Raw genomic sequence first — 25,062 nt, forward strand, 5'->3', positions numbered from 1 at the left:
CCAAAATCTAAAACACAAGCACGTAGCATATCCTCAAGGGTTTGGATCGTCCTTTCAGACTGTCCATCGGTTTGAGGATGATACGCCGTACCGATGTTCAACCTCGTCCCCATAGCTTCATGGAATTTCTTCCAGAACCTCGAAGTAAACCGTGTATCTCTATCAGACACGATCGATAACGGTACTCCATGCTTGGTTACAACTTATTTAATGAACAAGCTTGCTAACATTTCTGACGAGATGGCCTCTCGTATGGGCAGAAAGTGAGCACTCTTGGTCAAACGGTCCACAATCACCCAGATGGTATCTTGTTGCTTAGCTGTACGAGGTAGCTTAGTTATGAAATCCATGGTGATGTGTTCCCATTTCCACTCAGGTATCTCTAGCGGTAGCATCTTCCCATAAGGCTTTTGGTGTTCGGCTTTGACTTGTAAGCAAGTTAAGCACTTACTAACATAATCCACTACATCATTCTTCATTCCTGGCCACCAGTAATTTCTTTTCAAGTCTTGGTACATCTTTGTAGCTCCAAGATGGATTGAGTACCTTGACTTATGAGCTTCATCTAAGATTCGACTTCTAAGATCACCATGGCGTGGGATCCACATACGGCCGAACCTAGTCTCAACTCCATGAGTGTTTTCCATCAACTCATCTTGCTGGCCATAAATCCTTTCTTTCTTTACTAACCCTTCATCTACTAACACCTCTGACTGCACCTTGATGATTTCTTCAAAAAGACTTGGGTTCATGATCAACTTGTATGACTTCACTGTTGCAAGGACTTCCTCATTCTTACGACTTAACGCGTCAGCGACTACATTAGCTTTACCGGGATAGTACTTAATGTCGCAGTCATAATCCTTAATCAACTCCAACCATCTTCTCTGCCTCATGTTCAATTCTTTCTGCTCGAAGAAGTACTTTAAACTCTTATGATCTGTATAAATAGTACACTTAGTACCATACAGGTAATGCCTCCATATCTTTAAGGCATACACTACTGCCGCTAGCTCTAAATCATGCGTCGGATAAGTACTTTCGTGGACTTTCAACTGTCTAGACGCGTAAGCTATCACCTTCCCTCGTTGCATCAACACGCAACCTAGCCCTTGATGTGAGGCATCAGCACAAACAACTAAATCCTCGTCACCATCGGGTAGAGCAAGGATTGGAGCTTGCGTGAGTCTCTTCTTCAATTCCTCAAAGGCTTCTTCTTGAAACTTTCCCAACTGAATACTATCGACTTTCGGGTCATACCGGTCAGCGGTGCGGCTATCTTGGAGAAACCTTCGATGAATCTCCTATAGTAGCCAGCTAACCCTAGGAAGCTTCGTATATCAGTCGGATTCTGCGGAGTCTTCCAATTCGTTATCGCTTCAATCTTAGCTGGGTCCACGGTAATCCCTTCAGGATTAATCACGTGACCTAAAAATTGCACTTCTCTTAACCAGAACGCGCACTTCGAAAACTTGGCATACAACTTCTCTTTCTTCAGAGTCTCCAATACCTCTCTCAGATGCTCAGCATGGTCAGACTCGTTCTTTGAATAAATCAATATATCGTCAATGAAGACGATAACCGACTTATCCAACATCGGCCGACACACCCTATTCATCATGTCCATAAATGCTGCAGGAGCATTTGTTAGACCGAATGACATTACGAGGAACTCGTAGTGTCCATACCGCGTTCAGAACGCTGTCTTAGGGATGTTTGCCTCCTTCACCTTCAGCTGATGGTAGCCTGATCTGAGATCTATTCGTGAGAACCAACTTGAACCTTGCAGTTGGTCAAACAGATCATCAATCCTTGGCAAAGGATATCTATTCTTTACCGTAAGCTTATTCAACTCACGATAGTCTATGCACATTCTCATACTTCCATCCTTCTTTTTCACGAACAATACTGGTGCGCCCCACGGGAAAACACTTGGTCTTATGAAACCTTTGTCGAGGAGTTCTTGCAGTTGGGACATCAATTCTTTCATCTCGGACGGTGCTAGACGGTAAGGCGCTTTTGCGACAGGTTGGGCTCCTGGTATTAAATCTATCTGAAATTCTATCTCTCGCTCCGGTGGCAACCCCGGAAGATCCTCAGGGAATACTTCTGGGTAGTCGCGCACAATAGGAACATCTTTCATTTTTCGTCTCGGCCGTAGCGTTGACGACATACGCCAGGTAGGCACAACACCCTCGCCTTAGCAAACCCTCGGCTTTCATCATCGAAATGACATTAAGCCCAGAACTTTCCTTACCACCATAAACCGTCACCGCACTACCATCCAAGGACTTTAACCTTATTATCCTACTCTTACATACTATCTGAGCCTCAAACTCAGACAACCAATCCATCCCCAAAACCACATCGAACCCTCCTAAGGTCATAACATACAAGGTAACAGGGAACTCATGTCCCTCCAATTCTATCCTACAGTCCTTAACCATTTTCATTATTTTAACCGAAGTGTCACTAGCGGTTTCTACTATAAGAGTCTCAGACACTGTTGGGTATGATAGTTGCAGGAAGAGATACCTCTAGCAGCACTCTCTCTTGGTTATTTTATCTCCTTGCCAAAAACCCGATAGCGGAAGATAAGATCCGAGAAGAGCTTTTTCGACAACTAGAGAAAAATGTGGGTGGTGTTGAAGCATTAGATTTGGATAAACTGGTTTATCTTCATGGTGGATTATGTGAAGCCTTAAGGCTTTACCCTCCGGTTCCGTTTCAGCAAAAAAACTCCCTTACAACCCGATACTCTTCCAAGTGGCGTAAAGTAGATCCTAATGACACAATCATTCTAAGTTTTTATACCATGGGAAGGATGGAATCGATATGGGGAAAGGATTGCTTGGAATTTAAACCTGAGAGGTGGCTTGAACCAGGAGGTGGGATCAAACACCAACCGTCTTATAAGTTCCCCGCGTTTAATGCTGGTCCAACAACTTGTGTGGGTAAGAACATGAGTTTCACTCAGATGAAGATAGTGGCTGCTACAATCATATACCGTTACCATGTGGAGCTCGTCGAAGGGCACCCGGTAACACCAGGTGCTTCTATAGTGCTCCATATGAAGAATGGATTGAAAGTGAGAGTAACAAAAAGAAGTGATGCTTGAGTTATATGTTTGATATCATTCTATTGTGTTACCGTTTGGTGTGTGAACTTAATCTGCTAAATAAGGTCCTTAGGCCATGTGTGAGCGGTTCGGTTATAATTTATAAATAGAGGTACTGGTTACTGTCGATGATGACGATAGGTATTGGTAGTCGAGGTTGATAAGTAAGATAGAGAAATCGTAAACTTTATACTATATAAAGCACCATCGGTATTACACCTTCCAATAAAAGACGGTGTTACACATTTCAGAAAAGAGAACCGCAAGGACGATCCACCTACGTAGCTTACTCACAAACTATAGTAAACTACTATTACTCCAAAATCCCACGAGGTGACGAGGGTTTACACATATTTGCACTCGAAATAAAAATACACACCAAAATTACAGGAATAAATAATGAGAATAATATACAATCCTACTAATCTGGCAATCACATTACAAGATAAAAGAGAGACAAATAAAAAAAAAGCACAAACGCTACAATATGAGCAGGTAATGGATCTGCCTTTGCAGGAACCTGAGACTAGCACTAGCGTCAAATAAGATAACACCACACCTGTTCTTTCTACAGCTTGGTTTTTACCAATTTCGTCTTTGCAGATGTTGTCAACGTTTCATTTCTGCAAGAAATCAGTATTTCAAGCAAAATGTCAATGTAACTACTCATCCGCATGTGCACAGATAATCAGGGTTTGAACAAGCCAACCCTAAATTGGAGCTCATTTAATAAACAAACTCAAGCTTAAACTTCATATAACTATCTTGATTAGGCTCGCACGTAGGGGTGTAAACAAGCCAAGCCGCTTGTGACCTCCAGATCGGCTTGGTAAAAGCTCAAATCAAGCCGGGCTTAAACGAGCCTAAAAACAAGCTTGTTTAATAAACAAACTTGAGCCAGAGCTTCACTTATCGAGCTAGCTCCGGAGCCTAAATGAGCCTGTTGTTTATATATAACATATTGCACATATATTTATATATTAATTATTATTTTGTATAAAGATATGATAAAAATAACTAAATAATATATATATTAAGTTATCCATAAAAACTAAAATTATATATATAACAATTATCAAAGTATATGTATATAAACTAACTAATAAAACAACTAATAAATAATATACGAACCAAGCTCTAGCTTTAGTAAGTTAAATGATCCGAGCTCGAGCCTAGTCGAGCTCGGGCTCGTCTCATTTACAACCCTACTTGTACACCTTAGTGAGCTTATTACTTGTATAGGTACAACGATATCATATAATTATGATAAAAATAACTAAATAGTATATGCTATAATATATAGTCATAATTATATATAATTAAATAATATTTATGCTATGCACACAGATTAAACTCCAAAAGACCATACCTCTTTTAGAATGTTTATCTTTCTTATCTATTATCCCATCATCATTTTCCCATTCACCATCATTATTACTAATCTCTTTTCCACCATCATTTTCACTTTCACTAGCGGTTTCCCATTCAGAATCATCACTCCCGTGCCCATAGCCATCACCACAATCCACCTCACAATTGACTCCCCCATGTTTAACCGCAGCTTCCCTAAACAACCAAGCAGCCCGCATCTGTTTCTTAACCAACCGTTCTGCATAATCCGGCACTTTATTCTGTCTAGAACTCAAATCAGGATCCATTGACTGAGAGCACTCGTTTATAAACAAAATCGCGTCCAACAAACTCTCCTTACACAAACCCAACATGTCATATGCCTGTGCTCGTCTCCATAAGCTTTTAGCATGTCGGTTAACCGGATTATGAAGACAAAGTGCACGTGTAGCATCACTTATAGCACCTAACGGCTGTTGTAATAACAAATAACATTGAGCGCGATTACTGTACAACACAACTCGTTCCTTTTTGGATCTTACTGGACATAAGGCGAGTGCTTCTGAGTATTTTGATGCAGCTCCAGATATATCTCCTGATGAAAATAGGGAATTACCTTCTAGTTTTACTACCAATGCTGCAGCTTGTTTGATATGAAGATCTTCTTTTGGTAGAGTTTTTTCCCATTTGAATCGGACTCGTGAATGTAATATTTCTTCGACATCTTCTTTTATTCGGCTGCTGATAGAATTGCGGCCCATTGCGTGTGATTGAATGCATTCTTGAAGAACGTTGAGAATGGAATCTCCAAGCTTTTTGTGGTCCCCGAGAGATGAGATCTCTGCTAGATCTAGAACTGCAGGTGCTGCTTTCTCTATAACCTAAAAGAATATTACACTTTGCATAAGAATTTTTATTATAAGCTTAAGCGCCGTTCATCTTAAGGATATATAAAAAGCAAATTTAGACTATGAGCTATTGATGGTGCAAATATAATGTTAGTCTCAATATGAGATACTTCACTTTCTTCTGATGTGACTCTGATAGAATAATCTTCGGAGTTACATGATTGACAGATAGTTGATCTAAAGCAATACGACATAATTATTTAAAAAATGATAATAATCATTTTGAGACCAGACTGAGTAGTGGGGTACTGTGTAGCAGGGTTTAAAAGAGCTGAGCCAAGCCCAAGCTTGTCTAGGTGCGAGCGCGGCTAATTTAGCTTATGAGAGTTCGGCTCTTTTCGAGCTCTAAGCCTGAGGGCGGCTTTAGCTTGAGTGTTTTCCAAGTCTTTTATTCTAAAGTGTTTGCATATTACTACAAAGAAACATAGCTTTCCAAAATATATTGAGTGTTTTCCAAGTCTTTTATTCTAAAGTTTTGCATGTTCCTTTCATTCCCTCTCACTTGTTATCATCACATTTCATTATCAGTACAAGTTTATAAAGCTAGTAGTAAACCAGAATCATAAAATGCTTTGCATGATGTGCAATTAGTTTAAAGAACATTCTACAGTGTATAGATATTACCTTATGACAGGTATTGGGGTCTTGAAGCAACCATAGAAGACAATCAATCGCCATATATTGCCAGTCATCTGATGACCTGGCAATATTACATAATGCATCAATTACACCAGGGCAGCTGCTAATAGCTCCTCTTCCAAACTTATGATGGCAGATCGTTCTCAACAAACCAATGCCCGCAGGTGAATTTTCATTAACAAGCCCACCCCACAATCCAGGAAGTTTTACAAGAAACTCTGGTTTGCATATTGTAGAAAGAAACTCAGGTTTGAATGCAAAACAGTTTATAAGTTGAAGAGACCAACATTGTAACTGACTAGCCCATTCCTCAGCTTTTCTTGATTCCATCTCTACACCACCCATGCCACGTGTCAGAAGATCACAGTGGTAACCAAGTCTTCTATCAGCATATTGATAAAAATGAGAGTACACGATCTCTAACGAACTCATTGCTAACTGAATACAAAGTTCAAGAATCTCCCCATGACTTGCAACAGCCGAGAAAGTGCTTGCATATGTAGCTAAGTGTCCTAAAGCCCGTACAGCAACTCTTTGTTCAACCCAAGTCAACCGACCCCTTAGAAGTTCAACCAGAGGTGGGACCACACCAGCATTGACTGCAGTTTCTGCAAAATCTTCTACGTTCATGGTATAAGATCCAATGATATGCGCAGCATAATAAGGTATGTAGATATTTTGATCATGAGATAACCAACGGCGGTTCTTTAAACCCTTCCAAATGAGTGATGTCATGCATTCAAATATACCTAACTCAATGAACTCTGGATCGTTAGGATGAGCCATCGCTGTATTCCAAAGGCCACTTATTGGGAGAACCTGACCATCATCATCTTGTGAAGGCAACTCTCTGAAAAACTTCATGACGCTAGTTCTTCGCTTGTTTGGGTTCGTTTCTTTCATGACACAAAAAAAGCATCCAGGGTATGGGCAATCAGGGATCAATTTGTCCATGCTCATATAATTGATTGCTCAGAATTTTATAATCATGAAACCAGTTTTTCATAAACGACCAAATGTACACTGCATTAGGTCAGAAAACACTGATTACATATCCGTGATAACTTAATATATCTGAAAAATGTGTTTAGAATGAAGTGAACTTCAACATACATACAAGGGATCAACCCTAATAATAACACACTAATAGCTATAATAAACCATATGAACTCATCATAAACTTAAATCCAGAACACATCTTCTTCAACTTCGTCAACGACACAACAAAAATGAACGTTCGTTATAAAAAACTAATCATCACATTTGATGAGCTACAGCCGTCTAATCAGAACACATTGAAATCAATCAACTACTAATATACCGAAACCGTTACAATTATCATAGCAAAGTAAACACTTAACACAAAGCATCTAAGCCTTGCAAATAAGAACAGCCTCCAATCCAGCATAACAAAACACATCTGTATAGGTTCAGATCTAAACAATAAGCAGCCTACCTTCAAAAGGAATATAAAGTTTATAATTATCTAGAACCACAATATACATCCTATAGACATCATTAACAAGGCAATTAACTCTTATTATCTAAAGCTAACCTGCTATGCATATTCATAAATTGTGTGTGTGAACAAATTAGGGCATAATTAAAGTAAAATAAGCAGCTACTGAGTGTGAAATGATATTAAACAAGAAATCGAAGAGGATACCAGCAGCAGAGTAATAGTAGTACCGCCGGTTGACACGGCGGAAGAATTGGAAGTCGGTAGTCGTCGATCACGGAGCGGCTGAGTGAGTGCGGATGTAATGCAATGATTTGATTTGGTGGATTGTAGACGCACGAGGGTCAGTGCAGTGCACTTGGGATCTATATAGAATAACTCCAATACGAATTATATGTGTATTTTTTTCAATTTATTTATTTATTTATTTATTTTTATAATTTTTGGTAAACAAACCGTTTATTGCAAAGAACTCCCAGGGTTTAAATATCGACATGATTTGGTCAGGATATTCTCTATGATGTGTTAAAAATGGTGGAAATCTCGGCAAAAAAAGAGGCTCATGTGAATTTCTAGTTAGATCCGTGTGAAGGAAGGTCTACTCTCCGACCAACGGACATTCTTGTGCTTGGATGGGCATGGGGAAGCATGTTTGTGTGAACCTTACTGAGGTGTCCCTTCTTGTTGGGCTTAAGGACACCGGGTTGTTGTTAGGCAGGCCGTGTTAAAGGCCGAAACAAGAAAAATTGTTAAGCATGAGAAGGCGTGTGTTGAGAATCAACAGGCCTTCATTCCTTTTGCTTTGAATAAATTTGGGTCTCTTGCCCCCGATGCTGCTACGTTTTTTAAAGAGTTTAGCGGGTCGCGCACGGTAACTCAACGACGCCGAAAAACGATAACTTTGTTTTCAGTAGTGGGTAGCAGCGTTATTTGTTGTCCGCTTACTTGCCTTTCTATTGTAATTAGATTCATTTATTTTAATAAAAGAATTTTGTTAATTCGAGGTCGGTTACTCGAGTCTCAGCTTGTATACAGAACTACAGAAGTTAATGAATTTTGTAAATATTTTTTTTTACTTGTAAAAGTTAATTAATTGATTAAATTTGGTTTACAATTTGATTATAAATAAAAGGGCAATATACTAAAAAACTTTTAATACTTAAAAAACTAATTAGAAAAAAAAACAAACAAACAAAATGGAAGGTGGACCGCTTTTGTTATCATTGGGGCATCTATATGGAATGATATATGTAAAAAGAAAAACTAAAAATATTTGAAGGGCAGGCAATTCATTATTTTTGGCTTGGATGCTCATTGCACCATCACTACTATCGCATCATCATTCTCTCACATTCCCACTATTGCAGTCTAACCATTTTTGGCATTAATCCTTGACAAGGATAGTGTGAGTCAATACTCATTTTTAATTTAAAAAAAGAAAAATAATATATAGTTGTATTCTTAACATGTATATTGGTTTTTAATGATTTCAACTATTGCCTTTTGGTCACTGATGGTCCCAACTAATGAATTGACTACTGATGGTCCCAAGTTTTAAAGTATTTGTTCTTAATGGTCCGCGACTAACAAAATCCTAACGCCGTTAGTTTCAGGTCCCAGGGAAAACATTTTTGGCCGGAAAATTCAAATTTTTTGCCGGAAAACACCACTAGAACACCGCACCCACCGCCAATTGACTCACCGCTAACCAACTACCACCAATTGAGCACCATCAATCAATTCTGACGATGGTTCTAGGATTTCCGGCGACCTCAATAAATGAGTCTATTACTAGAAAAAGGTTCATAAAGGTCCGATACGAAGTTACCAAGATGTTTGGGACGAAAATTTTGAGTTTTCGGGGAAAAGTTGAGTTTTCCGGCCAAACCCGTTTTTCCAAACTAACGACGTTAGGATTCTGTTAGTCTCGGATCGTTAGGAACAAATACTTTAAAAGTTGTGATCATCAGTAGTCAATTCATTAGTTGGGACCAACAGTGACCAAAAGAAAATAGTTGGGATCATTAAAACCAATATACCTTTTTAATATAATTTATTATGTTTGTTTACCTCATATTAAAAAACCAAAAAGTAAGTTTAAACTGATTTGGTTATGAAGTATATGTGTAGAACTCGGAACCAATTTAATTTACACGAATAATTGTAAGAAATAAGAACAATACGATTGTCTAAATTTGTGTGTTTTCAAATATATGAATATTTTGGTATCAAACAATTTGGTTTCCAGTTTGTTACAAATAAATAGATTTTGTTTTGTTTCTACTAATCTGTGAGTTTGGATTCTGTATGTTTCCCAAGTATATCTACATGTCAAAGTTCACTTTGTGATTAAAAAAAATGTATATCTACATATGTAATGAGTTGATTTAGGATTTTGCATTTGGTCTCCAATCTGTTAATGTTATATTAATTTAGGATTTTTTACATTTTTTTCGAATTGCATATGGTGCAGGGGCATAATGGTGGTTCGGGATGGCCTCACCTTTTTAAGTTGGAAGAGGCTCCGCCTTTTTAACATTATGGTGTCATAGTAAACATTTTAGTCAATCATACTTATGTGACGATTCAGCATCAATATCTTCATATCTTTTACATTTTTTTTTTGTAGTTGGATTTAATTTGTTTGTGTTAGTAACTTAGTATGTTTGTTTTGAACATGGTTTTGGTTTGTATTTAGTGTGAGGTATATTGTTTATCTGTGTATGTTATGACTGTTGAGTCAAATTTCTATTTGATTTGGGGGGTGGGTTTTGTTAATCGAAGGTGTAGTACATGCTATTTGATAGTCGTAACTCGTATGTTATAAAGGATGCAGAATGAAACTGACATGAGTCGTCTAAAACATTTTTACAGACTACACATAGCTTAGCTTACAATGCCTTACATGCATGTTTAGAGATGAAAATCATAATTTTATTTAAAGTTTAGACGTTTATAAAATCTACTATATATATATCTTCTCCATTTTATCATTTTACCGAAGGTCCACATGCATGAACTATTCGGATAACAATAAAAAATTTCATTCATAGTATTAAGTAAATTAAACATGTCAAATGTCAAATTGTCTGGGTGGTGTAGTCGGTTATCACGCTAATCTCACACACTAGAGGTACCCGGTTCGAATCCGGGCTTAAGACATTTTATATTTTGCTTTTATATTATTCTAATCAAGCTGGCCGTTTCCAGTTTTCTGACTTCTGCTTTCAGCACCTCTAATGCTATGACAATTTTAGTAACTTAAGTCTCAAGTTTTATACTGTAACAAATTTTACACAACACATGGTTTCATAAATAATTAAAGCATTCGACGTTACAAAGGCATTAAATATATTCAAATAGTTCGTTACATTAGTTTAAATAGACGTATGAAAGCTCTGGATCTCGTAATTTGCACGTCGGTTTAAATATGTTTTTTTGTACCATAAGCTATACAGGTATTGTGGGGGTTTAGTAATATTATTTTTAGGTTTACTGTCAGTACCGACTAGCGTAATTAAGCTAACCGATACAAACTAATTTCGTGCCGCTTTACAAAGTTTGTACATGTGACGATACTCTTTTGGGCACTCACGGTTTTATTTTCTAGATTTAGTGTCATTGTTGGTATGAACTTAAATGATACCGACCGAATTCGCAAGGTGTATTGACCAAAATGATAGGCTAAACAATGTAGAAGGACGTTTAAGTTATAGCAACTTTACAATGTTCAGCAACGGGTTTAAAGGAAGACCCGCGAACTTGTTTGTATTCGAAACAATTATACAGCCTAGTTGATTTATTACTTAATTTTGTTATTATCTTTATGACTTGATTTATTTTACTAGTTTGCATTGGTTTTTTAAGAAAAGTTTTATGAGAAATTATCATTTGTGACAAACACTGGTATATGTATATGTATGATGAAAAATTGGTTTTGCACAAAATATATGTTGGTCGATACTAATTAGCAAGGGTTATAACTTTTATGTTGTTAGTTATCTTTGCGCTATTGTTTTCTACAAATTGCAATGTAAGCCCAATAACTTCTCAATTAAAAACCATCTCATATCAAGCAAATGAGCCCAATAATAACAATCGGTTCTAGGATTCGGGTCGGTTCTTGTGTCTCTTCTTTACCATTAACCAGGCCCGCTTAACCATATCTCAAGAAATGCATCAAGTTCATTCACATATTACCATATTATAATAATTTCTCAATTCATCTGGCAGGCCCAAGCTTGACCTACTTATAATATAGTGTCAAGAACTTGACACTATGATTTAAAGTCGTTCACTTAAGTGACATTAAAGTGTCAAGAACTTTGATGCCATGAATTAAAGTCGTTCACATAATTCACATAATTCACATCTGAGGTTGCTACCGCATCGACTCCATGCACTTCATGGTTCGGTGTCGTTTGCAATGATGATTGGACCATTCAGAGGTTAAACCTCACATCATCTGAATTAAAGGGTACTCTTCACAAGTTCCCGCTCTCGTTTCTCCACAACCTTTCTCATTTTGATCTTAGTGTAAACTACTTTTTCGGTCCAATCCCCACACACATTCAGCTCCTGTCCAAACTTGTTTTTGTTATCTTTCAATAAATACGCTTTCAGGGGTAATTCCACCAACCATTGGAAAAATTTAACACGGCTTACTGTTTTGTACCTCTTCCAAAACAGCTTGAATGGTTCGATCCCACAAGAAACCGGGAGCCTGGTGTTACTTGTGTGGCTCAGCCTCTCTTCAAACCATCTCACAGGCAAGTTTTCTTCATCGTTGGGTAATTTAACATCTGTGACTCTCCTACACTTGTACCAAAATCAACTCTGTGGACCCATTCCTGCTGAACTAGGGAATCTAAAGTCCCTCACTCAGCTATCACCAAGTGAAAACCAACTCAATGGTTCTACTCATTGGTCACTACAAAACCTAAGAAACCTACAGTATTTGTATCTTCGTGTGAACAATTTATCTGGTCCTATACCACAAGGACTGGCAAGTACAGTCATGCTTGAGCTAGAAATTGCATTAATCAATTGTCTGGCCATTTGCCTGAAGATTTGTGCCATGGAGGAATGCTTCAAAATTTATCGGTAAGTTATAATCAACTCATCAGTCCCATACTGATATGCTTAAGGAATTGCTCTAGCTTAATAAGAGGTAATTCTTTGATTTAAATTGATTTATCGAAGATATATCGAATAGTTTTGGGGTGTATCCAAGTTTAAATTTCCTTGAAGTCACTCGTAACAATTTTCATGGGAAGCTGTCTCAAAACTTGAGCAAATGCAAGAAATTGGCAACCTTACTGATGGAATATAACAACATAAGTGGTAACATACCACCCGAGTTTGGAAATTCAATTCAATTACAATGGCTTGATCTTTCTTCAAATATTATAGATTAATTAATGGCATGCATTTCTTAGCTTACAAGAATTTCATAGCATCACTGATATGACTAAGGTTCAATTTATGCATAAGAGTTAAATGGACCACACATTCCGACTTATGATGTATCTTATCTGTTCTCAAAGCTTATTTAGTTTTCTCCAGATCACTCCAAATTGAGTTCTACCTCCTAATGCTTGGTCAAAAACTTTAAATAACAGAACCTACTTCTTTTTCAAACTTTGGAATATTTTTTCAAATTTCAAACATTAGGGTTGAACGTTGGACTTATATGCCACGCAATTCGGACTTAGATGCCTTTCATACAAGATGTTCAGGACTTATAGTGATGCCCCACCTTTGTTGTTCTAATTTTAACCCTTTAAGATTGTATTTTTATCAACTTTTGGTTGATGTATAATCATTTAAGCAATTTTGTTCATTGTCATGAGTAAAATATTTCATTTTGGGTTGACCAAATACCATCAGGCTTGTGTACGACTGAGTAATTCCCTTTCTGTCTATCATTTGGAGAGATGTATGTAAAAACATGCATACTTCTTTAAAATGTTAATCCACATTAAACCTAGCAATTCATTATGATTATATCACTTCAATTCTTCATATTAATGACTGCACATATAGTCTTTTCAGCCTATTAAATCCATATGTTAAGTAGTAGCAATCTACTATCATTTCCCATATAGGTTGGATCACATTTCCACTTAAAACACTTTTAATACTTCTTCAAAGCATTCAACTGAATAGTCATTATAATATCTCTTCTAGTGTTCGCTAAAGACTTTTGCTTTTAACCAAAACTGTTTGACATTTTTCAAATTTGTTTTTATTTTTTTTTTGAGACAAACTTTAAACATACTCAAAAGTTTAAAGCAAAATCTTTTTGGACTTCTCATTTTAAAGACTCAAAGCAAAATGAAAATCTTTTTGAAAAGGATTAGAATGATTGTATATCTTATTATTTATTCCTGTAATTTTGGTGTGTATTTTTATTTAGAGTGCAAATATGTATAAAACTATAAACCCTCATGGGATTTTGGAGTAATAGTAGTTTATTAAGTTTGTGAGTAAGCTGTGTAGGCGGATCATCCTTGTGGTTTTTCTCTTCTCTGAAATGTGTAACACCGTCTTTTATTTGAAATGTGTAATACCAACAGTGCTTTATATAGTTTAAAGCTTATGATTTCTCTATCTTGCTTATCAACCTCGACTACCACTGCCTCTCGTCATCATAGATTGTCACCACCTTTGTGGAACTAATACTCTCTACCAGCATCGTTTATCGGTACGTTACACTACCATAAGAATACAATTAGGGCTGAAGAGAAGGAAAAAGAAACATATACGATATTGAAGAGATAAAATCAAATAATACAAATAACCATTTAAACCCTTCTCTCTAATACAATCACAGTGATCATGGATTTCCACATAGATAATCATCTGTTTATTAATGCAAATTTTATAGTATTCCATTACAAGCCAAGGCGCACACTCTGTTTATAAATTATATCCGAACCACTCACACATGATCTAAAGGACCTTATTTAGCATATTAAGTTCACACACCAAAAGGTAACACAATAGAATGATATCAAGCATATAACTCAAACATCACTTCTTTTTGTTACTCTCACTTTCAATCCATTCTTCATATGGAGCACTATAGAAGCACCTGGTGTTACCGGGTGCCCTTCGACGAGCTCCACATGGTAACGGAGTATGATTGTGGCAGCCACTATCTTCATCTGAGTGAAACTCATGTTCTTACCCAAACAAGTTCTTGGACCAGCATTAAACGCAGGGAACTTGTAAGACGGTTGGTGTTTGATCCCACCTCCTGTTTCAAGCCACCTCTCAGGTTTAAATTCCAAGCAATCCTTTCCCCATATCGATTCCATCCTTCCCATGCTATAAAAACTTAGAATGATTGTGTCATTAGGATATACTTTGTGGCCACTTGGAAGCGTATCGGGTTGCGCTGGAGTTTTGTGCTGAAACGGAACCGGAGGGTAAAGCCTTAAGGCTTCACATAACCCACCATGAAGATAAACCAGTTTATTCAAATCTAGCGCTTCAACACCACCCGCATTTTTATCTAGTTGTTTAAAAAGCTCTTCACGGATCTTATCTTCCGCTATGGGGTTTTTGGCAAGGAGATAAAATAACCAGGAGAGAGTGCTGCTAGAGGTGTCTCTTCCTGCAACTATCATACCCAACACAGTGTCTCTCAGAAACCTATTGGGATCATTAGATGTGCCACCTTGGCCTTTTAACTCCTTCATTAAAGCTGTTAAAAAATAAAAACTTTCTTTACGATGTTCATAATTCATGTTACTTAACTCCTTTTGTTTTTTTGCTAACTTTTCATATATGAACTGATCTATTATTTTTGTTGCATCACTTAACCTTTTCTCATTTCCCAATCTAAGAAATCGTTGCAATTTCCATAATTTTGGTGGCATGATATGCCTCCAGAAGATGGCTTCTACAGTACGGGACAAAAGTTTTTCGCATGGAATGTAAGGAAAATCAAGAGACATGCTTTGCGGGTCGTAATCAGTTGCCAATTCACATATAATATCAAACCCAAACCTTTGAAATATTTCCTGCAAATCCGTCTCCACCCCTTGTCGCGAAACATTGTCTAGTACCGGTATTAACCCTTTTTCAACCTTGCTCCAGACAATCTTATTGTGGAGGCCATGAAAGCTAGGGTGGTTTAGGAGAAATATGAATGTTCTCCGGTGGAACTCCCATATGTCCCCATTGCTATTCGACGGTCCATCTCCGAGGATATCAAAGATCTCTTGAAATTTGGGACCTTTCGGGTAATTATGGAAATTTTTGCTCATAATGTAATGGATGTCAGCAGGACTTGAGGTGACAAGCATGTCCATTTTGGCTAACATAGGTCCTTTTAAAAAGAACGTACCACCGGTGCATGCAAGAACATCAGTGGCGTACTCATGGAGTCTTCGAATATTTACAAAGACCGACGGTATTCCACCAAGAACCGGCCAGTTTGTAGGGATGATAGAGTTATGGCGTTGAGTTAATAAGACAGACAATTAGAAAGAAAACTACAAATGGAAGGATTTGGCCAGCTTCAAGGAAAGCCATGGTATGTATGTAAAAGGGGAATAGTAGTGGCGACGAATAAAATTATAAAAGATACTACCCACATGATCCTTTAAATAACCGTTGCGCTATGGCTTATGGATCTTTCTGCTCATTTTTCTGTTGATCAGTTATTCGTATTAGTAAGGAAAAACATGATAATATGAAAAACCTATAGTTATATGTGTACCTGTTACAACAGGAAAGTAGTAATCCCAGCAGAGTATGACGTAGTCGACATGTTTGTCATATTGATCGAGTTCCTCTTTAGGATGCATAGTTAAGGATGGTATTAGAGTTCTTGATAGGAACCCGGTTTAGAAGAGAGAAGACACATAAAATTGTATGTAAAATTGGGTTATGATGTTAATTTATTCTCTGTATATACATTCAAGGGGAAACCCTTTATTAGCTAGCAAGAGTAATATGGACAATCAACAATTAACAAGCTAATATTTGATAAGGTATATTAATAATTTTGATCTATTATAATATAAATGATTATAATAGACATATATAAATATATATTATTATATATTTATCCTCAGGCCCTACGATAGCTTTGTTATTGGTGGGATATACTGAGTACGATAATGATGATATATTTATTCTTACATTCTCCCATTTTGCCAGGTAATAATTTATTATGAGTATTGGATAAGTCTGATCAGGAGTTAACACTCATTTTAGTTTTAAACTTAAACTGAAGCAAAAAAATGCAATCATTGAATTAAACAAAATTATAAAAGAAAGCTACAAATGGAAGGACTTGGCCAGCTTCAAGGAAAGCCATTGTATGTATGTAATGGCGAATAGCAGTGGCGACGAATAAAATTATAAAAGATACTACCTACATGATCCTTTAAATAACCGTTGGGCTACGCGTCATGGATCTTTCTGCTTATTTTTCTTCAATTGCTACATTAGTTTTTACTTTATCGTTTAATCCCACTACTTAACCCATGTTATACATTAATGATGAACAATGGTTTTATTTTATTTGGGCTTTATTTTGATCGTAGCTACTAATTTGGTTGGGCTTTAAATACGAATAACATTATATTATTTCAGGGGTAATGAAATACAAAATTCGACCAAAATAAATAAATTTGCTCTCCCGACAAAAAAATTGAGGGTAGCCTCCCTAGGTCACCCCTGTCTATTGTAGTAGCCCGCCCTCGTAAATAATTTGCTTATTTCCTTGACAATTAGTTCATATAAGTTAAATATGTGTGTGATACATTATTTATTTAGGTGTCATAAAAATGTTACCTATTTTCATTCTTCCGGTGAGAGTGGGCCTTGTTTAAAATCCATTCACGCTCTCCGGCTGGCTTCTTTTTATTCAATATACATATATGTTTTTTTTACCAACAAAAATATGTATAATATATACATCATATGAAAGTCACCAGACCAACTTTACAAGCAAATAACACATCAAATCACCAACCAAACCCAACATAATCAATTTCAACGGAAAAATATCTAAATATTGAAACTTTGCTAATTCTTTCATGTTAAATTCCTCCACTTTGCTCGGTTTTTAATCCATAAAAACCCAAGCGCCTTCATATCTCCCACCACATTTGATAACACCGCGGACCTCCCGTTGAACACCAACTCATTTCTAGCTTTCCAAATACTTCATAACGTGACTAAACAAACAACATAAAAACCTTTGCTTTCTTCCTACCAGAACTTGTATACCTGTGTAAGTCAAGGAGATCTCGAACCGAGAAAGCATTTAAGTTCTTTAATAACTAATATATATTATAAAATAATAAAAATACTAATAATAAATACACAAAGTTTATTTTAAGTTTTACTCGTCGGTCTCAAGTTTAGTAAAAATACTTCATTTTAGCTCTTTGTCTTTTGAAACCGCAAAATATAAATACGAACAAATTATCAGTAATAATCAATAAAAATGTGCCAAAAACTATTAATAAGCGTAGGAAATATTTATATAATTCATATATAATTTAAACCACTTCACATGCATTTACTCGCATTGTTGTAAAATCTTTAAAAAGGTTATAGCCGGGATTCTTACGTGAACTACTAGATGGCGAACCAAAGGCATCGGAAATGTTTTATTGCGTGCCATTTTCATTTTAAAATAATAGTTATACATATTTTATAAACAAGTGTACGTCTTTTTCATGTGTTTCCAAAAGTTTAACAATCCAAATCAATTAATTAATCTTATAATATTCAAGCACGGGTTCAACGCATGGGCACAAGTAATAACAACCGGCATTTCTTTAAATTATTTTATAAATTTATTTTTTCATCGGAACGGTTACCTTCTCGTAAATTTTGCCTTCAAATTCCATAACATGGTAGGTACGTCCCAAAGCATACCTAAGAAGCGGCTTTGTTTATTGGCAAAATTGTTTATATATTATGTATCTCGACTAACTCTAGAAACGTCCTGTAACATGCTTATAAAATATCCAATAATTTGCTTATTTCCTTGATAACTGGTTCATATAAGCTAAATGTGTGTGATACATGGCTATGGAAAAAAAACAGTCTCACAAAATCGGCTGATACGTTAATATTAATTTTTGAATTGTACTTGCATTATTTGAGGTGTTGTCAAAAGTTGTTAAAATTTTTGTTGTTGTAACACCCATCAACATTTCATGTCAAAAGTTTCAACTTACAAAAATGTTGAAAACCGAAATATGATAACTAAGATAAAGTAGTGGGTATAAGTGAAACGTTTGAAGTATATATTTCAAATGTTATTGAACGAGTAAATACCGTGCAAAATCATCACTTGAAATATGAGGTGTCTAACGGAGCGCTAAAGATTGTTAGACAATGTGTAGTAGTAGTGGTGGTAGTAGTTTATGCAAATGCCTGCTCAAAAATTTAAGTGTGGAATGAATAAAATACTATTGAAGTATGCATAATGATCTTAATCTTAAATCTTAAATATATATATATATATATATATATATATATATAAACGAAGCATTTAAAAGCTCTCTGGTTACTTCTCACCTCCTCTCAAGCCATCAGATTGTTTTATTTGTAAATGGAATCATCTCATCCATTTGACGTAGAATTCACGGGTATGAGTCTCATCAAACCTAGCTAGCCCTTAAACAGGTTATAATATCTTATTAAATTAAAAATTAATCTTACAAAATATTTGATGTAAAAATCCTATAAAATAGAGATATACTAAAAATTAATATATGATTTAAAAAAAAGATATTATTTATACTTAAGAAACAATTTTATAGTAAAAAAAATAAGCGGGTCATGGGTCTCATCAAATCCAGATAGCTTTTAAACGGGTTATAGCATCTCATTTATTTGTGAAACTCTTTCATAATCAAACCTTAAGTGTATTATTAACTTCCTTATCATAAATACAAATAAACGGGTTATAACATCTCATTAAATTAAAAATTAATCTTACAAAATATTTGATATGAAAATCCTATAAAATAGAGATATACTAAAAATTAATATCCGATTAAAAAAAGATATCATTTATAATTAAGAAACAATTTTAGTAAAAAAAATTAAGTGGGTTATCGGTCTCACCAAACCCAGATAGCTTTTAAACGATTTATAACATATCATTTATTTGTGAAACTCGTTCATAATCAAACCCTAAGTATATTATTAACTTCCTTATCATATATACAATTAAAATTCATAAAATATATAAATAATATGAATGAAAAATCTAAAACAACCCCCGTAATATAAGGGATAAAACCTAGTAAAATATATATAACACCATATTAGTTTACGTATGTGAAAAGGAATGAATTCAATTAAAATCAAATTAATAGGGATAACTCAGCAAAAAAACCTGGGTGTCCTGGGTTCGATCCTTGATGCCGACCGGATTTTCCCAGAGCAAAAAAACCTGTCATGCCTTCGGGCGGGGTGAGCAAATTGGGTTTTACCAGGAATGCCAAGCCAAACTTGGATGCCAGCGTGGATCCCGATAATGTCAACATAGTCTGGCCCGAGTAGGGTGGTGGGGCCGTAAACTCGGTCGTGATATCGCTTAACTGAAAAAGTCACTGTTCGAAAAAAAAATAAGGGTATGTTTGGTACGGGGTAATGGAATAGATGAGGAAATGGAATGGACATGGTAATGGAATGGAGAAAGGAATGAAATGGATCATTACCATTTCATTGTCATGTTTGGTTACCATGTAAGAATGGAATGATTAATCACTTTATCATTATTAATATTTTTATTAGTAATAATAAAAAAGAAATAAATAATATTAATAATAAATGAATATTCATAATAAGTATTTTTAGGACCTCGTGCTGCAACGAGATCGTTAAACTGTATATGCGTTGTGAAATGTTAACTCATCTAATTTAAAAATAAAATATATTGATAATGTAATAATAGTTCTAATATAATAATAGTTATATTATAATATACAAAACGACAATGATAATATAATAACTATAACTAGAAAATAATAATAATAATAATAATAATAATAATAATAATAATATAATTATAATTTTATAATAGTAATAATGATGTTGACTTTTTGACTTTTTCATTCCTCGAAGGAATGAAAAAAAACACTCATACCCAAAGAAATGAAAATTCTAAAAATGGAAGGAGTTTCATTCCATTTGAAATGATCCATTCCATTCATGCATGGTAACCAAACATGTTTTTTTCCATTCCTTTGGAATGGCTTATTATATTCCACCTTTCATTCCTCCATAACAAACACTATCTAAAATGAAGGAGGAATGGAATGAAAAAAAAAAGAAGGGGGGGGGGGGGGGGGAAGGAGTGGGAAGGAATGGTTTTGGTGGAATGGGATTCCATATGTAATAGATGATTCAATTCCATTGAATAACCAAACACCACCTTTTTCATTCCTGCGCAATGAATCATTCAATTCCCCTTATCATTCACCGATACCAAATGCTACCTTCTAGATGAGTTATGGTAGTTCATAGGTGTGCTAAAAATTTAGTCTCTAGTCTATGGACCCTATCAAGAGTACTGGTCCCCGGGAAAATGGAACTTGGCAGCGGACCACTATCATAATAGCCGAAAATCCGTCACTTAACCCTGAAATAACCAACCCAGTGATGGCATGTGGTGGATGACTAACCAAGAAAGAATGCACGTGTCGATGCCGAGGAGCCTAGCGGCCGACGGTGGTGCCTTAGACGATCCACTATCGGCTTAGGTAAATTTGACACGCATCTGTTGATGCGAATCGCAATGGTGGCAGAGTACCGTCGCCATTAATTCCGGCGGTCTGCCAGGGGTGTCGAGGCTCGGCTATAAATAGTGAGCCATGCAGAGTCGGCTGAGGCATAGGGCAACGTGGGCGACCGGCTGGGATACTTAATTTTTGGAGGCACAAAACTTTATTTTATATATATTTTTATGAAAAATAAATATGTATATTTTATGTTTTACACTATTTATACAATAGCTAGCTTGATCTAGTGGTAAAGGAATATGACTCCCAACAAAAAGATTCTAATATCATTTGAGACATAATCCTAAATCATAACCAAGTAAGCCTATTTAAAATTTTAATTGTTCAAATGAAACAAAAAACCATTTACATAAAGCCTAAAATTTTTTTAGCTTATATTATTTCGTTACTCGTTAGGGTCGTATGGGTCTTTTTATTTCAGCTCGACCGAGGCAGATAAATTCTCGGAGACGACACTGTAACCATGGAAACAACAAAATTTAATATCACAACTTTATGCTCTACCTTGGTTCTTCGTAAGGAAAGTTAAAGGACTAAGTTGAACCAGGTTGCTCCCAAGGTACGCATAGATTAAAAAGGTTAATCTAATGATGTTTTGCCATAAAATTTGGTATAGTGTTAGATCTGTAATTTTGGTGTGTATTTTTATTTCGAGTGCAAATATGTATAAACCCTCTTGGGATTTTGGAGTAATCTACGTGAATCGTCATTGTGGTTGTCAAAATGTGTAACACCACCAGCCTTTATTTTGAAATGTGTAATACCAACACTTCTTTATACTTTAAGGTTTACAATAAGCCACGCGTTGCAAATGAGGATAAATCCGTGATCTCATAAGCATCCCTTATGATTTCTTTCTCTCACTTATCAACGTCGACTACCACTACATGTTTGTCACAATCAACTATCGCACTCATCATGGACTTCATCTATATATTAATTCAATTTTTATTGTATTCCATTAAAATAACGATACTAATTTATTTTGCAATTACAGGCTAGGCACACATGTATTTGTAACTGAAGCACTCAAACCCCAAAAGGTAACACAATAGAATGATATCACATGACCTAAAGGACCTTATTTAGCATATTAACCGAACCACTCACACATGACCTAAAGGACCTTATTTAGCATATTAAGTTCACACACCAAACGGTAACACAATAGAATGATATCAAACATATAACTCAAGCATCACTTCTTTTTGTTACTCACACTTTCAATCCATTCTTCATATGGAGCACTATAGAAGCACCTGGTGTTACCGGCAGGGGCGGACCCACATAGTGTGGATCGGGGTCCCTGGACACCAATGTTTTTTAAAAATTTATTAGAAGCGGTATATTAAATTCTTTGAGGACCCCATAAGATTTAATACTTGGAACCCATACTATTAATGTTGATGTGGTCTGGTGGAAAGTCCCTTGTTTTATCTTTGAAAGGTCATGGGTTCAAGTTTTACAAGACTCAGTTTTTGGTTTTTTGTGTTAATTTTTAGTGTTAATCAATCATTTGATTGCTAATGTTGCAATGATAACTTTGGAAACATTCAAACACCTCTAAAATACATATCATTGTTTTCAACTTTATGCATGGTTTTCTTTAGAAACATTCAAACACTTTAAAATATCAGTTTTATTTTTCACTAGTTTAAGTTAATGGTTTTCAACACATGCTTATGAAAGGGTGGATCTAGGTTCTATCTCAAAAATGTTTAAGAAAGGGAAAACAAAGTGTTTATGTGTCAACCCGACCCATTTTGACCCGTTCAGGTAGTGATGATTGAAAAGAAAGTTTTATTATGATATTGTTTTTTATTATGTTCTTCTCCTCGACCCGACTTGAACAACGACCGACCCGAAAAATTTGAACACCGAAAATATGGGACCCCATTGGCAAAAAATCCTGGGTCCACCACTGGTTACCGGGTGCCCTTCGACGAGCTCCACATGGTAACGGTGTATGATTGTGGCAGCCACTATCTTCATCTGAGTGAAACTCATGTTCTTACCCAAACAAGTTCTTGGACCAGCATTAAACGTGGGGAACTTGTAAGACGGTTCGTGTTTGATCCCTCCTCCTGTTTCAAGCCACCTCTCAGGTTTAAATTCCAAGCACTCCTTTCCCCATATCGATTCCATCCTTCCCATGCTATAAAAACTTAGAACGATTGTGTCGTTAGGATCTACTTTATGGCCACTTGGAAGCGTATCGGGTTGCGCTGGAGTTTTGTGCTGAAACGGAACCGGAGGGTAAAGCCTTAATGCTTCACATAATCCACCATGAAGATAAACCAGTTTATCCAAATCTAATGCTTCAACACCACCCACATTTTTCTCTAGTTGTCGAAAAGCTCTTCTCGGATCTTATCTTCCGCTATCGAGTTTTTGGCAAGAAGATAAAATAACCAAGAGAGAGTGCTGCTAGAGGTATCTCTTCCTGCAACTATAATATTCAACACAAAGTCTCTCAGAAACCTATTGGGATCATTAGATGTGCCACCTTGGTCTTTCAACTCCATAATTAAAGCTGTTAAAAAATTAAAACTTTCTTTACGATGTTCATAATTCATGTTACTTAACTCCTTTTGCTTTTTTGCTAATTTTTCATATGTGAACTGGTCTATTATTTTTGTTGCATCACTTAACATTTTCTCATTTCCCAATCTAAGCAAACGTTGCAATTTCCATAATTTTGGTGGCATGATATGCCTCCAAAAGATGGCTTCTTCCGCACTCGATAAAACCTTTTCACATGGAACGCAAGGAAAATCGAGAGACATGCTTTGTGGGTCGTAATCAATAGCTAATTCACATATAATATCAAACCCAAACCTTTGAAATATTTCCTGCAAATCCATCACCACCCCTTGTCGCGAAACATTGTCTAGTACCGGTAGTAACCCTTTTTCAACCTTGCTCAAAACAATCTTATTAAAGAGGTTATGAAAGCTAGGATGGTTTAGGAGAAATATGAAAATCCTCCGGTGGAACTCCCATATGTCCCCATCACTATTCGACACTCCATCTCCGAGGATATCAATGATTTGGCAAAATTTGTGACCTTTCGGGTAGTTATGGAAATTTTTGCTCATAATGTAGTGGATGTCAGTAGGACTTGAGGTGACAAGCATGTCCATTTTGGCTAACATAGGTCCTTTTAAAAAGAACGTACCACCGGTGCATGCAAGAACGTCAGTGGCGTACTCATGGAGTCTGCTAATATTTGCAATGACCGCTGGTATTCCACCAAGAACCGGCCAGTTTGTAGGGATGATCATAGATTTATGGCGTTGAGTTATATGCAATAAGACAAAGACAACTAGAAAGAAAACTACAAATGGAAGGATTTGGCCAGCTTCAAGGAAAGCCATGGTATGTATGTAAAAGGCGAATAGCAGTGGTGGCGAATAAAATTACAAAAGATACTACCTACATGATCCTTTAAATAAGCGTTAGGCATGTCATTCTTCCCATTTTTCATTTTTTTCAACATCACATCGGTTTTTACTTCATCCTTCAATCCCACTACTTAAGTGATGTTAAAGCATTCTCAGCCCATTCTTTTAACATATGTGAGGAGAATTTGTAAATTATATAGTATGGTTATAAGTGGTTGTGAGTAGAGGAGAGAGAAAAATGTTATATGGGAAGTTAAATTTGATGATTCACTATTCATACCCTATAATTTTTTAATATTTTTAAAAAGTGGATGTGGGTGAAGGAAAGAGAAAAGATAATGATAAAGGTATAAAAAGTATTATTTAATTAAACAGAAAAGAGAAAAAATAGTAA

The 25,062-nt window shown here is 36.0% G+C and overlaps 1 protein-coding gene, 1 non-coding gene and 3 pseudogenes across 2 annotated transcripts; 2 read left to right on the forward strand and 3 right to left on the reverse strand.

Moving 5' to 3' along the window:
• Window positions 1-3,480: 3,480 nt before the first annotated feature.
• LOC143625173 (uncharacterized) lies at window positions 3,481-7,025 on the reverse strand. Its single transcript, XM_077095604.1, has 3 exons — window positions 6,001-7,025; window positions 4,488-5,349; window positions 3,481-3,741 (listed from the first exon to the last, which is right to left on the reverse strand). Exons 1-3 carry the CDS (start codon window positions 6,973-6,975, stop codon window positions 3,728-3,730), a joined length of 1,851 nt encoding a protein of 616 aa, XP_076951719.1. The 5' UTR covers window positions 6,976-7,025; the 3' UTR covers window positions 3,481-3,727.
• Window positions 7,026-8,670: 1,645 nt separating this feature from the next.
• The window catches only part of LOC143624994 (uncharacterized), a 38,658-nt pseudogene continuing 22,266 nt past the window's right edge, over window positions 8,671-25,062 (forward strand).
• TRNAV-CAC (transfer RNA valine (anticodon CAC)) lies at window positions 10,562-10,636 on the forward strand. Its single transcript has one exon. It is a non-coding gene; the product is annotated as a tRNA-Val (tRNA).
• LOC143624995 (alkane hydroxylase MAH1 pseudogene) lies at window positions 14,503-16,293 on the reverse strand (annotated as a pseudogene).
• LOC143624996 (alkane hydroxylase MAH1 pseudogene) lies at window positions 22,456-24,641 on the reverse strand (annotated as a pseudogene).

This window comes from Bidens hawaiensis, unplaced genomic scaffold (assembly GCF_021521415.1).
Source record: "Bidens hawaiensis isolate Kalapana, Puna unplaced genomic scaffold, B.hawaiensis_p1.1 tig00004020_1, whole genome shotgun sequence".
NCBI lineage: Eukaryota > Viridiplantae > Streptophyta > Magnoliopsida > Asterales > Asteraceae > Bidens > Bidens hawaiensis.